Source organism: Arvicanthis niloticus, chromosome 24 (genome assembly GCF_011762505.2).
Source record: "Arvicanthis niloticus isolate mArvNil1 chromosome 24, mArvNil1.pat.X, whole genome shotgun sequence".
Classification (NCBI taxonomy): domain Eukaryota; kingdom Metazoa; phylum Chordata; class Mammalia; order Rodentia; family Muridae; genus Arvicanthis; species Arvicanthis niloticus.
In genome coordinates, this window is record NC_133432.1 from 33402790 (window position 1) to 33419682 (window position 16893).

Below are 16893 nucleotides of genomic sequence, written 5' to 3' on the forward strand. Positions count from 1 at the left end.
TCAAGAATCTGCCTGTTATTGCCTCCTAGGTGCTGTGAATACAGGTGTTTACTGCCACATCTGGCTTTTCTATACATAGAAACCAAACTCAGGTCTCTGCGCCTACAAGGCAAGCACTTTACAACCTGGGCTATCTCTCCAACCCTCCTTTTGAAAGTATTTCTATCTTAAGTTATGTGTATGTGTGTGTAAGTTCACATGCGGGTATTGTATGTGAGTGCAGTGTAAAGTGAAGTTCATGTGTGAGTGCACATACGTGTGCAGACATGTGTGTATACATGTGCGAATACCAGATGTGAGCCTCCAGCCTCGCTCCTCAGGAGCTGTACATCTTACTTGCTGAGGCAGGGCTTCTCTCTGACTCATGTTCTCCTGAGTAGGCTAGCCAGGTGTGACACATGTCTGCAACTTGTGTCCAGGGAACCCCAAGGATCCATCTCCCTCCACCTCATCAGCACTGGGGTTATGCGCACACGCCAGCATGCTCAGATTCTTAAGTGGGTAATGGGGATAAAGTCAGTTCCTCAAGCTTTCATGACAAGGACTTCATCAATTGTAATGCTTAGGTATTTGCCCCACTTGACAGAAACTAGAGACACCCGACAAGAGGAAACCTTCCCTAGGAAGAGAAACTCCCTCCACCGGATCACGTGTGGCAATGTCTATGCGGCATTCCTGGGGGAGGGTCAACATACTCTGGACAGTGCCACCCCTGAGCAGAGGGGAGAATGAATGGGCTGTACAGGAAAGGAACTGACCATGAGCCTGGAAGCAGGCCAGCAAGCAGTGCATTGTCTTGGCCTCAGGCTCTTCCCTTGAGCTGTCTGGCCTCTTCCCCCACCCCAGTGTGGAAGTTGCAGACATGTGTCACACCTGGCTTTACGTGGGTGCTGGGGATCTGAACTCAGGTCCTCGTGCCTGCACGCAAGTGCTTCACCAAAGAACCATCTCCCAGCCCTGTGAGTGTGTGCTTTTTAATTTAAAATTTTATTACATCATTTACTTATTTATCTGTGGAGGACCTGCATGTGAGCCTCGGCATGTGAGTGGGGGTCAGACGACAACTTGCTGGAGCTGGCTCCTTCCATGTGGATACCAGGGATTGAACCTGCGTCACTCAGTTTGGCAGTAAGTGTCTTTAAGTCATCCTATTAGGCCCCATGAATGTGACTCTCATCACCACCTCCATCATCATCACCATCAAATTATGTGTATTTGGGGGCAAACGGGCATGAGTGCAGGCTATCCCGAGGGTCCAGAAGAAGGTGTCAGATTCCCTGGAGCTGGAATTATGAGCTGCCTTACAAAGGTACTGGGAACTGAACTCAGGTCCTCAGCAAGAGCAACAGGGACTCTTAACCACTGAGCCATCTCTCCAGCCTCCTTCTTAATGCTGCCCCTCTGGATCAGACAACTCTCAATATGACACAGCCTATCCCCTCTCCCTCTCTTGCCCCAACACTAGCTACAGACATCAGCTGAAGGTGTAATTATTGGTAATCATTAACACCCGGACTACAGAAACCCCACAGGTCCTGACCTCCCTGCTTGCCCTCTTGCCCCATCCTGCTCTCTGCCTGATGGATCTGTCCTCATGACAGAAACCCAGTGCTGCAGAGATCTGACCCTCAGCCTGGGGACATGGGCTTGGAATGGATTTAAGATAAGGGGAACAGAAAATGGCTACTTTAATTCCACAGGTGCAGTAGCCCCAGAAGTTGAGGACCCACCCTAGCTATTCGTATGTACACAATTACAATAATTGGTAAAAGACAAGTGTGGGCCAGCAAGATGGTTCAGTGAATAGAGGTGCTTGCTGCCAAGCCTGACAACCTGAGTTGGATCCCCGGAACCCACAGATGGAATAACTTATTCCTGAAAGTTGTCCTTTGATCTCAACATGAAGGCCGCCACACTCAAGTAAACACACACACACACTCCTTGAGATCAGCAACCACTATGGGAATAGTCTGTGGGACCCAGTCCTTTAAACTGTGGGATCAGTGATAGATTTAGGGCTTGCTGTTTTAAACAAATCCAGGAGGGTTAGGGAAGTGGCTCAGTGGGGGCTCTTGTCATGCAGATATGGGGACTGAGATCAGATGTCTGGCACATGCATAAAGACTGACTCAAGGCTGGGCTAAGTGATCTGTGAGCCAGTGAGATGAGAATGGTAGGCAAAGGAATCTCAGAAAGCTCTTGGGTAGGACAGCCTAGTGTACACAGAAAACATGGAATCCTGCCTCAAACAAGGTAGAGGGTGAGGGCCAACACCTGAGGCCACTCTCTGACCATACATGTGCCATGACACTCACACCACCCCCAACGCGTACATGCAAACATACATACACACCCATACATGCACACATACACACGCGGGTGAGTGAATCTGCACACATCAACTGAGGTGAGGAGCAGAAGAAAAAGGATAGAAATGAATTAAAATAAAGGCTCATGATGTGGGGAACCCACAGATGTGGTGTCTGCAGTGTTGCAGGTCTGTCCAGTCATCAACCTGGAAGGCTAAGGCTGGAGAATCACAACTTAAGGCCTTCCTGGCTATAGTGTAAGTTCAAGGCTAGTCCAGGCTACAGAGAGAGTTCAAGGACAGCCTAGACAATTTAGTAAGAACATGTCTCAAGAGAAAAGGAAAAGCCGGGCGGTGGTGGCGCACGCCTTTAATCCCAGCACTTGGGAGGCAGAGGCAGGCGGATTTCTGAGTTTGAGGCCAGCCTGGTCTACAGAGTGAGTTCCAGGACAGCCAGGGCTACACAGAGAAACCCTGTCTCGAAAAACCAAAAAAGAAAAAAGAAAAAGAGAGAGAGAGAGAGAGAGAGAGAGAGAGAGAGAGAGAGAGAGAAAAGGAAAAAAAGACAGTGGCCGGTGAGATGGCTCAGAGGCAAAGGCACTTTACTATACAGGACTGAAGACAGCTCCATTCATGGAATCCACACAAAAGGCCACATGAGGTGGTGCACATCTGAGACCCCCTACACCCTTAGGAGAGATGGGAAGTTGAGACTGGAGGACTGCCTAGAGGCAGGCAGGCTGGCTAGCCTGGAGTGTAGCTGGCAGAAACTACAAGAGAGATGCTCCCAGAAGCTGTCACCGCCATGCAGTGGTATGCCCTCGCCCACACGTCTTACACACAGAGAGGGAGGGCGATTTTTTTTTTAAATGATAAGAAGGGGTAGTGGTGTAGCTTGGTGGTGAAGGGTTTACCCAGTATGTGGGAAGTCCTGGTTTCCATACCCAATCAATTAAAAACAAAAATTCTCAGAACTCATGGGCAGGGAGCAGGGATTTCATCAAGGCAGGAGGATTGGATCAAGATTTTAAGATCTTCCTCAGCTGTATGATGAGTATGTGATTAGCCTGGGACATATGAGACCCTGTCTCAAAAAACACAAGTATGGAAGGAGAAAATGGAGGAGCAGGGACAACAGGAGGGGTCAGAGGTCATGCTGCAAGCACGACATAGTTTTCCTTTAACACCCAAGTTACCAGTTCATGGAGGGCATTGTGAATAATGGTACAGGGGACCAGCTGTCTCTGGCACAGATGTTCAAGGGTCCTTGAGTACTGGAAGTTACTGTGGATGCAACTTCCGTCAGTAGCACAGCCTGCTAGCAGTCCTAAACACTACTGTCAACTGACACCAGGCAGGCCCAGGAAGAGCTTCTCCACATCTCTGGGCCCATGTACCTACTGCTGCAAACAAAAGGGCTGCCCATGCAGATCCACAGTAGACTACCTCTTGGCTTTAAAAAGGCAGGGAATCCTGACAAAAACCACCTGTACCCAGGTCAGTTACAGATTCTGCGTGATTCCACTTCTGTGAGGTTCCCGGAGTAGTTAAAATCTTAGGGAGACAGAGTGAACTGGGTGTGGTGGTACACACTTGTGTCCCAGGAGTTTGGAGGCAGAAGCTAAAGAGGTTAAGAGACCAGCTCGGCTACAGAGTGAGGGGACTTGTGGGGAGACAGAGAAAATGACGGGAGCTAGAGGCTGAGGGGGTGAATGGAGAGTCAGCATTGAATGGCTACAAAGTTTCATGTGCGGAAGACCGGAAGTTCTGGAAGCAAGTGGCAACACAATGCTTAAAGCCACTGAATTCTGCATTTAAAATGGTTAAGACAGAGCTGGTGTGACGGTTCAGAGGATAGAAATGTTTACTGGGTAAACCTGACCACATTAGTTTGATCTCTGGAACCCACCTTAAAAACAAACAAACAAACAAACAAAAATGGATGCATGTGGGGTTCACATATGTAATCCCAGCACTCCTGCACTGGGGCAGGAGGTAGAGACAGAACTGTCCAGTAGTCTGTGACAGCCAGATAACCTGCGTCCTCAGCACATTGGCAGAAACAGTAAGGACAGAGCTCTACTCCAAAAGGAAAAAAAAAATGATAGAAAGACCAGAAACACATGTGTGCTGTCTCTGACTGTCTGCCTGTCTCTCTCTCTCTCTCTCTCTCTCTCTCTCTCTCTCTCTCTCTCTCTCTCTCACACACACACACACACACACACACACACACACACACACACACACTTTTTAACTGTTAAGATGGCCCAGGTCTAGGGAGTATGGCTCAGTGGGTAAGCTGTTGGTCATGTAAGCATAAGGACCTGAGTTCAAATCTCCAGCACTGATATAAAAAGCTGTCTGAAGCCACTTATGCCTGTGATTCCAGTCCTAGGGGAGGCAGAAACATGCAGATCCTGGAGCTCACTGGTCAGTCAATATAGCAAAACCAGTGAGCTTTGGGTTCAATGAGAGACCCTGTCTCAAAAAGTAACAGAGAGTAATTGAGGAAGACAAGTGACAGTGACCTCTGGTCACATACATGTGCACGTGCATGAGCGCGCGTACACACACACACACACACACAGAGAGAGAGAGAGAGAGAGAGAGAGAGAGAGAGAGAGACTGAAAAGAAAAGACAAACTAACTTCTGTGACAGACTCTTATCCTAGGTGCCCTGAGTGTCACAGGGCCCTTGTCTGAGAAGGTGTCAAGTTCCAGGATCCCCAGGGATGGAGTCCCCACCCTTCTTCCCCTCTCAGCCCATTCATAAGGCTCACACAGAGCCTGAGTCCTTCCAAAAGGAGTGTCCAGGCCATGTAAATGCCATAGTATTCATAGATCACTTCTGATTTAACCTGGGCGTCAGAGAACCACACCCCTTCTTCACACCAGCAACTAAAGAGACTTAGAACTCTGGGTAGAGTTGCTTCATTTCCTAAAATCCAGTCATATTATCAAGAAAAAGATCCTTATTGAGGTTTGGTCTGTTGCTATGTACTGTAAGGCTAAATATCGGCTCTGGTTGCCCCCGGGGACAAGGAGTTTCTTATGTAGGTAGACTCACGTGGTGCTACGTAACCTTGCTTCTCAAGTTATCCCTGACTGGTGAATAAAGATGCCCACAGCCTATAACTGGGCGGAAGAGAGAGAGTTGGGGTTTTGGTTTCAGGGCTTGTGGTCAGAAAGGAAGCATGAGGGGAAGAAGAGAGAAAGTGGAGAGAGGAGAAGATGTCGTGGGGTAGCTGAGTCATGAAAACATGGCCATGAGGGCTGGTCAATTGGAGTTAAGAGTGGCCCAGAGGGAACATGGCAAGTCATATCTCGGGGTTGTCAACAGGGAAGTAGACATAACAGCTTGGAGGTCAGATATCTGCCCAGCCGTAGTGCTGATTAAAGGCTTATTATTTGAGTCTTGTATCTGGGAACTGAATGATCAGCTCCCCTCATTGAGATTAAGTAATATTCTACAGCAAATCATCTTATTCCGATTCTTTTATCACTGATTTGGAAACAGAGCTCGTTGGTAAAACACTTGTCAAATATGCATAATATCCATCCCTTGCCTTTTTGAGACAAAGTCTGTCTGTACTGCCCAAGCTCATCTCCAATGGGCAATCCTCCTACCCCAGGCTCCCAAGTACTGGGGCGACGGTGCAAACTGCCACGTTGAGCTTTACATTGAATATTTTAATGCTATAGACTCTTGCTCTTTCCAAGAGAAGTGTCTATGAAGAAGGGAACCTGTTAGACCCCTGCTGTGCAGAACGGAATCCGCCAGCCACAAGCATCTCGTGCCCTGAAAAATGTGCCCAAAGTAGCTGAGACACGGACTTGCTGGTTTTATCTAATTCACTTATTCTGTTTAAAATAAAGTAGCCACAGGCGGCTCGTGTTGTTTTATCTGACAGCAGAGCTTCACGGGGCTGTCAACAACTCAAATTTAAGGAAAGAAAGTTGTGTATATAAATAGCAGGATAATGGTGGTGCGGTGACATCAAGAAAAAAGGAGTTAATAAGCAGAGCATGGTAGTGCAGAGCTGTCACCCCAGCTACGTGGGAGGCTAAAGTCAGTAGATGAAGATTTCCAAGTCAGCCTGCAAGATGCTGTCTCAAAATAATAATAATAATAATAATAATAATAATAATAATAATAATAATACCAAGGCTTACTGTATGCAGCTCCAGCCTACAAATGTCTGGCCAATAAAAGAATAAATGAAGGATTGCCCTGCAGATGCCAGGCAGTGAATGAATGCACGAGACCACAGGAGATGCCAGGCAGTGTGAATGGGTTAAGCAGAAGACCTGCAGACTGCATGTTCTGAGAGCCTCTCCAATTCCCACCCAAGTGTGGGTAGCCAGGGCAGCTCCACAATGGACTCGGAACCTCTGTCTCACGGGGAATAAGTTTGGGGGTGCTCTGCTACGGAGAGTATTGTTCTCTCCTTGGTTGGCGCTGTCATTGTTGTTGGTTGGCGTGGGTGTGATGTGGGTGGGAGCAGCAGCAGCTCAGGCAAACCAAATGGGGATTTCAAATATATACCAAGGCTTGGTGGGGGGGGGGGGGGTTGGCTCAGTGGGTAAAGCATCTGCCTTGCTGCCTTGCAAGCAAGAGGACCTAGGTTCAGATCCCCAGAACCCACCTAAAGCTGGATGCAGTAGCACACGTCTGCGTTCTCTGCACTCTCTCAGCGAGATGGGCGGCTGTTGCAGAATATTTGCTCACACTGCAAACCCTGAAATTGTGCTGTGGTGTGGCTCAGCCCTTAGCACACACTTTTAATCCCTCTGGCTGAAATACAGAATAAAGTAAGTTTGGAGAAGGAAGCACCCATGTTTGAAAGTGATGTCTACTTGAGTGGCAGAAGTGACGAGTCAGAGAAAGATCTGACAGAATAGGATACGCCCAACTCTCATGAGAAGGAAGAGGAAAGAGAAGCCACTTAAGAGAGCGTGGCAGAGAGGAAGGGAGGAAGTAGGCCACTTTACTGGGAGAGTTTTACAGAGACAGGTTGAAGAGAGAACGAGCCAGAAGATGATGAGCCAGAAGATTAGAACAGATTGCCAAAGTGAGTATGAGGCCAAGCAGAGCAATTCAGGAGAAGCCAAGAGAAGCCAGACTGAGTCAGCCAATTTGGAGAGAAGTTTGATCCAGAACTGAGCTGAATCAGCCAGCCAGAGATCATAAGGAAGTAGGAAGGGACGAGCTTCTTCAGTAGTTAATCCCAGAGGCTGAAAACATTCTAGGCCTAGAGACAAGACTGTACGGAGGCAAGAGGCTTCCAGGGATAAGCCCAGGCTAGCAGACTGAGGCTCTAAGCTTTGCAGACAACAACTACTTCTGACAACTAAAAGATACTTTCACAGAAGGCCAAGACAGGAGACTCTTCAGGAGCCTGAAAGCAGCGAGTGTTCTCAGTGTCCAACAAGAAACCCTCTCTCAAACAAGGCAAAAAGCAATGATCTGACACACAAGGTTGTCCTCCGGTCTCCACAAGTGTGCTGTGGCACACATGTGTCCACACATGCACACAGGCAAGTATATACACACACCCACAAAGAGGAAGACAATGTTCCTGGTGGCAAGCCTGCTGCCAAGAGTGATGTTGACAAACGATGGCATGCCTCTCATCCAGATCCTAAGAAACCCTGTGCAGGGCCATCTGCCATAACACAGAAAGACAAGCGAATAACCTCCACCTCCATCATCCACTCTCCACACCCACAGAGACCAGCTGAAGCCCCACAGCCTCCCAAGAAGAAAGAATTTCTCAGAGAGCCCCACTGACTTCAACAGAGTAACATAACATTCTACAAGTTACATCAAAGCCCTTCTAGAAATAGGAAGTCTATAAACCAACACTTTGGCAGTGCCCAGGGGCTCAGGTATGTCCCTCCAGGGGATGGCTCAGTTGGTAAAGTCCTTGCCAAACACATGGGAGGACTTAAGTTCAGATCCCCAGAACCCACATAAAAGTCAGGAGCAAGGACAAGATGAGATTCTGAGACAACTGGATCCCTGGAGGTCTGAGGACAGGCTAGCCTGGTCTACATGGCAAAACTTCAGACCCATAGAGACCCTACCTCAAATAAAAAGTAGGGGACACCCCAAGACCAACACTACAAGTTGACCTTTGACCTTCACTCTTGGGGTGTTCACACATGCATCTGGACCTTCACCCTGGCCCCCAGGATTGCATAAATGAGAAAGTGAGTGTGTATTTCCCACAGGAGAGCACTTCTGACCATAAACAAGGCTGTGGTCTGTCCCCAGCACCACAAAACGAAATGAAAGATTGGCGATGCATACACCACTTTCATAGCATGCCCGGGGCTCCTAGACTCAGTGAGCAGCTCTACACAAACACACACAAGAATACAATAACCAACACTTGGCAACCCTGTTTTTCTATCAGGCAACACAGAAGGTGGCCTGCTCATCATCTTCAGGTCAAAAACTATTCTCGAGCTTACAGCCTTCCACAGTGCCACAGTTCTAGCTGGAATATGAGTCTCCCCAATGTGTTTGCATGTGTTTTGAGACAGAACCTCATGTAACCCACGCTGACCTCAAACTCAATATACAATAGCCAACAGCGACTTTGATCCACCCGCCCCCATCTCCCAAGTGCTGGGATTGCAGGCATGAGCCATGCAATTCAGTTCATGTAGTGCTGTGTCTAGAACTCAAGACTTAATCTAACAACCCCACTAGCAGGCAGAACAACACAGTAAGGATGGAGTTAAACCCCAGCTCCAAGCCTTCCCATGGGCCCCACTGTGGGACAAGCTGGGACCCTATCTTTGTCTCTGTGTGGCCTTAGGAGAAATTCCAAGTCCTGTGTAAGAAACTCCACTGGGGGTGGGGGGCATTTGACCCGGTCACTGCACACTGGGCAGCAAGCGGATATGACCTGGAACTTGGGAACCATGTGACCTGCCTGTTCATGCCCGGAGCCAACAGTGGCAAAGCAGGTCATAGAACAACCCCCCCTGAGCACCACTTCACAGATGAGCCCAGAGGCGATTTCAGACATGGAATTTTCCCAACGCCTCCAAATGGGAGATAACAAAATGAATCAGTATACAACCATGATAGGGACTTTCAGACATGTGTTAAACTGGGGTTGGAAATAAGTTGCTTTGGCTTGTTTTTGCTTTGTTCTCTTTTGTCGTTTGACAAGGGGGCTCATGACTAAGCCCAGGCTAGCCTTAAGCTGACAATTCTTCTTCCTTAGACTCCTGAATCTGCAAACAATTATTACAAACAAGGTCACTAGTAGGTCAAGTTGGCTTATGGGTTAGTTGGGTTCTTTTTATGTTTATTTGTGTGGGAGGGGGAGGGTACACTTATACTACGCATGTACGGAGGTCAGAGAGCAACTTGAAGGAAATCGATTCTCTCTTCCTGTCATGTCCTTTGGGTCAAACTCAGGAGAAAGAGGGCTGGTTGCTCAATCTCCTGCCTCGGCACCTTCCCTGCAGTGAACCTGTGTCCCTACAAGCTACAGCTATGGGCAGACTCCCAAAGGCTTTTCCTTTGCATAACATGCATGCATGCATGCATGCATGGATGTACCTGTAACCCAGTAAGCTTGGAGCTTAAGGCTTAAAGGAGAAGAGGCTAAAGAAGTTCAAAGTATGAGCAAGATGCCACACCTCGTTACAGGTCCGCTAATGACTATCAAGGTAAACAGAGACCAGCAGCCCCTGGTCACCATGTCTGAACTGAGCCAACATGAAGCTATAATGCTGCAGAGAGAGCCTTAGTCATGTGGTCACGTGATATAGACTTGTGTAAGCATTTCCAAAGAAGCCCCTATCCCAGAAATGAAACTCAAAGCTGAGTCTGTCTCGGGGAGAAGACTTTACTGGTCACAGTAAGAACAAATGTGACCACAGGGCATGGTGGTGTAAGACTTTTTTGTCCCAGCACTTAGGAGACAGAAGCAGGCAGTTCTCTATAAGTCCAGGGCCAGCCTGGTCTCCATAGCAGGACCTTGTCTCAAAAACAAAAACTAAGTCCAGGATTCATCCAACTGTGAAGCAAATTAAAAATCGTCTATCAGTTGAAAGGCAGGTTTTAGCATCTGCATAGACCAGAAAACTCAAAAAATCAGCGAGGAAATGAAGCCCCGTCTGTGTCCGCTATCAATCACTTAGGACTTCAAAGTCGGGGGACCGTCAGGATGGCTCAGTGGGTAAAGGTATTTGTGGCCAACTCTGACAATCCGAGTTTAGTCCCTGACACCCACATGGTGGGAGGAGAAAGCAGAGCTCCTCCTGTTGTTCTGTGACCTCCACATGGAGGCCATGGCACTCACACGACCACATGTACAAATGTGACAAAACATTAGAATAAAACAAAAAGAACCCAAGACTTCTTTTTCCCAGCATCTGGAAATCAAATCATAAAAGAGAGAAAGGAAGACAAATCGAAAGAGGGAAGAAGATAACATTGGTAGAGGGAAGAGACATCCAGTGTTCCTTCCCCAACTTTATCAAAGTCTGTCCGTTATCTTGGTGTGTGTGTGTGGGGGGGCGTATTTATTACAGGCGTGTTCGTGGAAAGCAGTATATACACATATACACGGCTATACGTGTGTGCGTGTGTGTGTAAGGAGGCCAGAAGGCCAGTTCTTCCTTGGGGAATACCAACCTTGCTTTTGAGACAGGGGTCTCTCACTGGGAGCCCGGGCCTGTCTGAGTGTTCGAAGCTGGGTGGCCAGCAAGCTCTGGGCATCCACCTGTCTCCACCTCCCGGGCACTAGGATCACAAGGATGTCACCACATTCGGCTTTCTATCTTGAGCATTGGGGTTCAACCTCAGGCCCTGATTCCTGAGTGGCAAGCACCTCACCATCGGAGCTCTAATCTTAGCAATACATCTGTTTTCTGTGGCTAGAACAGAATACTGGAGACATGCTAGCTGAAAGAATTAGAAATTCTTGGGTTGGGGGAATAGCTCAGTATGCTCGTCTGCCATGCCCAAAGCAGGGGGTTCAGTCCCCAGCATTGCATAAACTGGGTGTGGTGGTTTACACCTAGCCTGGCTCTTAGAGGGATTGGGAATTGGAGACCATGCCCAGCTGTGAGTTAGAGGCTCTGGAGACTGGAACATCCAAGTCCATTGCCTTCAGTTCAAGGGCAGTAAATCTGCAGGTGTGCAGAGAAGGGGCAAGCTGGGGGTAGTCACATGTGTAAGGCTGGTCTGGGCCACATGGCGTGTTTCAGAGAAGCCTAGGCTATAGAGTGAAACACTTTCTCAAAAAAAAAAAAAATTACTGGGGAGCATTGAGGGCATGACAAGATGGCTCAACAGGTCATGGAGCTTGCCAAAAAAGCCTGGAGACCAGGGTTCAATCCCTGAAATTCACATATAGTTAGAAGGAAAGATTCAACTCCACAATGTTGTCTGACCTCCATATGTGTGTAGGGCACACGACCCCACGTGCAATAAAAATAATAGTAGTAATTATAATAATAATAATAATCGTTCAAGGCAACCAAATCAAATTAAAATTCACACCAGATAATGAAAACTTCATATTAAAAAAAAAAGAATACAAAATAACTCACAATTAATGTGTTCAGATGGGAATCAAGTATACAAAACATTAACTAAAATATACTCCTGTTGGGTATGGGAACACCCAGCCCTAATTTTAGCATTCAGGGGGCTAAGACTAAAAAATTAAGTTCAAGACAAGCCTGGGCTACACAGTGAGATCAAGACCAGCCTATATGTAGCAAGTCTGTTCCAAAAACAGGAAAAGAAGAACCAGCGCTCCAGCTAGACAGAGCTCTGTGAGGTCAAAGGACAGCCTGGTTTACAAAGAGGGTTCCAGGCCAGCCGGGACTATCACAGTGTGACCCGACTAAAACAAAAAAGGGATCTGGGGTTAGGGAGGACTCTAGAGAGCTCCACGGGGAAGGAGCAGTTCCCCCACCCTGATGGCATGGCGAAGTGCTTTCTAAGGATCATCTCATACAATCCTCCCGTGGTCCCGAATGGTGGGGACTCTCACCCTTCACCGGGTCGCAAATGTGGAAACTGAGCTTTGAATCGAAGAAGCGCCTCGCCCAGGGAAAAAGGAAACGCGCGGAGAATCCGCTGCGCTGAGCGCAAAAGCGGGGTGACAACTACCACTCCATTACGAAGACGACGCTGGGTTGTTCTAGCTTCAGGCAATGGGGTCTTCTGTGCATCAAGCCCAGTTCTCCAGACAGTGGGGGCCAGGAAAGAGGGGGGTCTCAGCGTCCTGGCCCCTGTCTATCACCGCCACACCCGCTGCTCACCTCGCATATTTGGTTTTCTGGAAATCCAGCAGCCTGGCCAGAGTGAACATCGCCGCGGTTCCATCAGCGCCCGGCCCGGGGCTGGGACGCGGGAACACCGGCAGCCGCTTCGGGAGGCGCAGCAGGTTGGAAAGGTGTCGGATCCTCCGGCAGCTCCAGGGCCCTGAGCAGACCCGATCAGTTGCCTCCGGAGCCCCGAGCCCCCGAGCCTGGAGTCTCCGGATCGCAAATCCCGAGCAGATGGTGGCGGGGGCGGGGCGGGGGCGGGATATGGGGGGGACTAGGGTGCATGCTGCCAATCGCCCGGCTGGGAGGTCCCTTCCCTCCTGCTAGCTTCTCCCTGTGTCCCCTCCACCCCATCGCTGTTCTAGCCAGCAGAAGATAGCTTGGACTAGACTGAACTGCCTGTTACCGCTAGACATCCCGGCAACACTGCAAAGCCACAGGGGACGTCTGGGGACCGAACTAGGTGACACCTTCAGTTAACTTGTTGCGGGCTCTTAGCCCTGTGCTCTTCTGAGACGCCTGTCAGCCCTGAATCCTCCCTACCATCCAGGACTTTGACCCTCTCCACCCAGCCTCCGCTCCCCTCCACCCACCCCCATTCCAGTCTCCATCCCAGTACCAAGATGGAGACACTCCGGCATGTTCAGAATCTGTAGCGCAAGTCTGTCTTCATATCTTCAAACTTCAGGGGCTTTTTTTTAATTATTACTTTATTGCATTTTAATATTTTAAAACATTTATTTTTAATCTATGTGTGTTATGTGGGGGGTTGTGCATGGGAGTACAAGAACCTGGAGATCAGAAGTGTGGGATCCCCAGGAGCGAGAGTTCAGGACAGTTGTGAGGCAACCGAAGTGGGGGCTGGGAGTCGAACTCCAATCCTCAGGATGAGTAGCAAGCATTCTTTTTTTCTTTTTTTTTTTTTTTCTTTTTCTTTTTTTTTCTTTTTCTTTTTTTTTTTTTTTTTTTTTTTTGGTTTTTCGAGACAAGGTTTTTCCGTGTAGTACTGGCTGTCCTGGAACTCACTCCGTAGACCAGGCTGGCCTCAAACTCAGAACTGCCTGCCTCTGCCTCCCAAGTGCTGGGATTAAAGGCATGCGCCACCACTGCCCGGCTCGAGTAGCAAGCATTCTTAACCGCTGAGCAAGCTCTCCAACCTCCAGGTTATGTATTTATCATGTGTGTGGAGGTCAGAGGGCAACTTGGTTTTGTCCCTACACCATGTCCAACTTAGGGACAAAACTCAGGTCTTCCGCCTTGGAGACAAGCATCTTTACGTGTTGAACCCTGTCACCCGCCGCCAGGTTCAGCTTTCTGCTTTAGGGTGACCTTGGCTTCTTGGCAGGATGTGGGAATCCAATCTGTCTGTGGACAGTTTGAACACCCCTTGGGGGAGCTGCTGGAGGCAAGATGGTCTTTGATGTTCATGATAGCTATGATTGTTGACTTTCCACTTGGCAGGATCTAGAATCAGCAAAGACTTAACCTCTAGACATGTCTGTGAGGGATGGTATTGGCAGGGTTAAGGTAGGAAGGCAGAAAGAAAGAAAGAAAGAAAGAAAGAAAGAAAGAAAGAAAGAAAGAAAGAAAGAAAGAAAGAAAGAAAAGAAAAGCTGGGCAGTGGTGGCACACACCTTTAATCCCAGCACTTGGGAGACAGAGGCAGGCAGATTTCTGAGTTTGAGGCCAGCCTGGTCTACAGAGTGAGTTCCAGGACAGCCAGTGCTATACAGAGAAACCCTGTCTCAAAAAAAAAAAAAAAAAAAAAAAAAAAGATAGGGCTGGACCAATCCCCAGGCTGGGTGCTGGCTTTGGATAAAAGAAATATTGTAAACTTAACACCAGCATTCCTATCTCCTGGATTCTTTTTGTTGGTAGTGCTGGTGGCTTTGTTTTTCAAGACAGGGTTTCTCTGCATACCTCATGCTGCCCTTGAACTCAGAGATCCACCTGCCTTTGCCTCAATGCTGAGATTAAAGCCACTATGGCCGGCATCTCTCTGCTTCTTGACCATGTATATAAGGTGACCAGATAGTCGCCAAGTTGACGAAAGTCCTCTCCTCCTCCATCCACAGCTCCCCTCTTCCTAAGTCCACAGCTTCCTGATCCTTTTAGTTTACCTATTTTTACCCAGTGCTGGAAGCTGAATCCAGGCACACGCTAGTCGGACACTCCGTGGTTAGGCTACATCTTTGGTCCCTTTTCACTTTATGTTTTCAGATAGCCTGGCTAACTTGATCAAGCTGTCCTTAAACCCACTGTGTAGCCCAGGTTGACCTTGAACTTGCAGTCCTCCTATCTTCAGCCTCCCAAGTGGCCTGGCTCTGGGTCTTGTTAGAACAATGTTTGTTTGATGTCCCATAAAATACTGAGAAAAAGCCACCCACATCCTCTGGGTCAAGGGAGCTAGAACAAGAAACAAACTGCCAGAAGACTGTCTGATCCACCTCTGCCTTCCAAATGCTGAGCCCCGGGTGGGCAAAGCCAGAGGGGTACAGGGAGATGGTGCAGAGGAGATCGGGCAGGAGTGGCAGTACCTGGGAGGAGGGCTGAGAAGGATGAGAATGCTGAAGGAAGAGGAAAAAGGGAAGACCCTGGGGTGCTTAAATGATAAGGCTGACCAACCTCAGATGCTGGCTTAGAAATTCAAGACACCTAGCATACTCATCCCAGCACTTGGGATACAAAGGCAGCCACGATATTTTAAGGCCAGCTAAAACAATTTAGTAAGATCTTATCTCCGTGAAGAAATCAAAAGAACAGGGCATATTACTCCAGTAGATCACTGCCTAGAATCCCCCAGTGAGGGGCTGGGGTGTGGCTCAGTGGTAGAGCCCCTGCCTAGAATCCCCCAGTGAGGGGCTGGGGTGTGGCTCAGTGGTAGAGCCCCTGCCTAGAATCCCCCAGTGAGGGGCTTGGGTGTGTGGCTTACCAGTAGAAAGTCTACCTAGCATGTGGGAGATCCCGAATTCAGTCCCTAGTATACAAGGGTGAAAAAGAATTAATAAAAGTGTCACAATTAAACTAATTATTCTTTATGCTAACTTTAAAAACTAATTTTAAAAATGAGGCAGAAGGCCAGGTAGTGGTGGCACACGCCTTTAATCCCAACACTTGGGAGGCAGAGGCAGGCAGATCTCTGAGGTCAAGGCCAGCCTGATCTACAGAGTGAGTTATAGGACAGCCAGAAAAACCCTGTCTTAAAACTGGAAAAAAAAAAAGAATAAAAAAGATAAAAAGAAGAAAGAAAAAACAGGCAGAAGGAACAGCTAGGAGGCTGTCTTTTATATTATTTGTATTTATGTATCCTAATTAAGTTGGACACACATGTTTGTTTGCAACTCATGGTAAAATTGACTGACAGAGCCACATGTGGCGGTTAAAATCTGTAATTCCAGAACTCAAAAGGCTGAACCAAGAGGATCTAACCTGAACTGCACAGTAAGATGATGACAATAGAGGGGGAAGAGAGAGGAGAAGGTGGTGGTGAAGGAGGAGGAAAAGGAGCAGGAGGGGGAAACCCAGAATGGGGGGCTGGAGAGACAACTTAATGAGCAAAGTTCTTGTGCATAGTTCTTGCCATGCAAGCATAAGGACCTGAGTTCAAATCCCCAGTACTCTCATATAATATGGGTGCAGTGACACATATCCATAACCCAAGTTCTAGGGACACAGAGACAGTTAGATTCACATAGCTTTCTGGCCGGCCAGCCTAGCCCAGCTGGTAAGCTTCAGATTTGATGAGAAACTTTGTCTCAAAGAATTAGGTAGTGGACAGAGATGGGGCCATTTTAAGAGAGTTTGCTGTTCTTGCAGAGGGCCCAGGTTTGGTTCCTAGCACCCACATGGTAGCTAAAAACCACCCTTAGCTCCAGGTTTAGGGGATCTGGTTCCCTCTTTCAGCCTCTGTGGACACTAGACATGCCTGCACTACACATACATACAAGCAGGGAAGAGGGTACCAGATCCCCTAAACCTGGAGCTAAGGGTAGTTTTTAGCTACCATGTGGGTGCTAGGAACCAAACCTGGACCCTCTGCGAGAACATCAAGCTCTCTGCACCCTGAGCACACTGTCAAACACAATCTCCAGAAACTCTCCTAACTTCTACTGACCTCCAGGAGACAAAAACCAAATAGAAACAGAGACCTGAGCTACACATTGCACAGCCTAGTGCTAACCCGCGGGTCCAAGTCTCCCCATCAGATGCGCTGACACCTACCTGTCTACCTGCCAGCAGCATCTCTGCCCCAGCTCTCAACCTCAACTCGGGTCTCC

The 16893-nt window shown here is 48.3% G+C and overlaps 1 protein-coding gene across 2 annotated transcripts in view; it reads right to left on the reverse strand.

Moving 5' to 3' along the window:
• Mmd2 (monocyte to macrophage differentiation associated 2) overlaps positions 1 to 13176 on the reverse strand; it is a 44118-nt gene extending 30942 nt beyond the window's left edge. The window contains exon 1 of one of the 2 annotated variants that reach the window (XM_076923550.1): positions 12611 to 13176. In XM_076923550.1, coding sequence (XP_076779665.1) covers positions 12611 to 12660 — 50 coding nt within the window. In that variant the 5' untranslated portion in view covers positions 12661 to 13176. The remainder of the gene's footprint in view (positions 1 to 12610) is intronic. The other variant, XM_076923551.1, reaches the window with a different exon arrangement.
• Positions 13177 to 16893: the final 3717 nt, after the last annotated feature.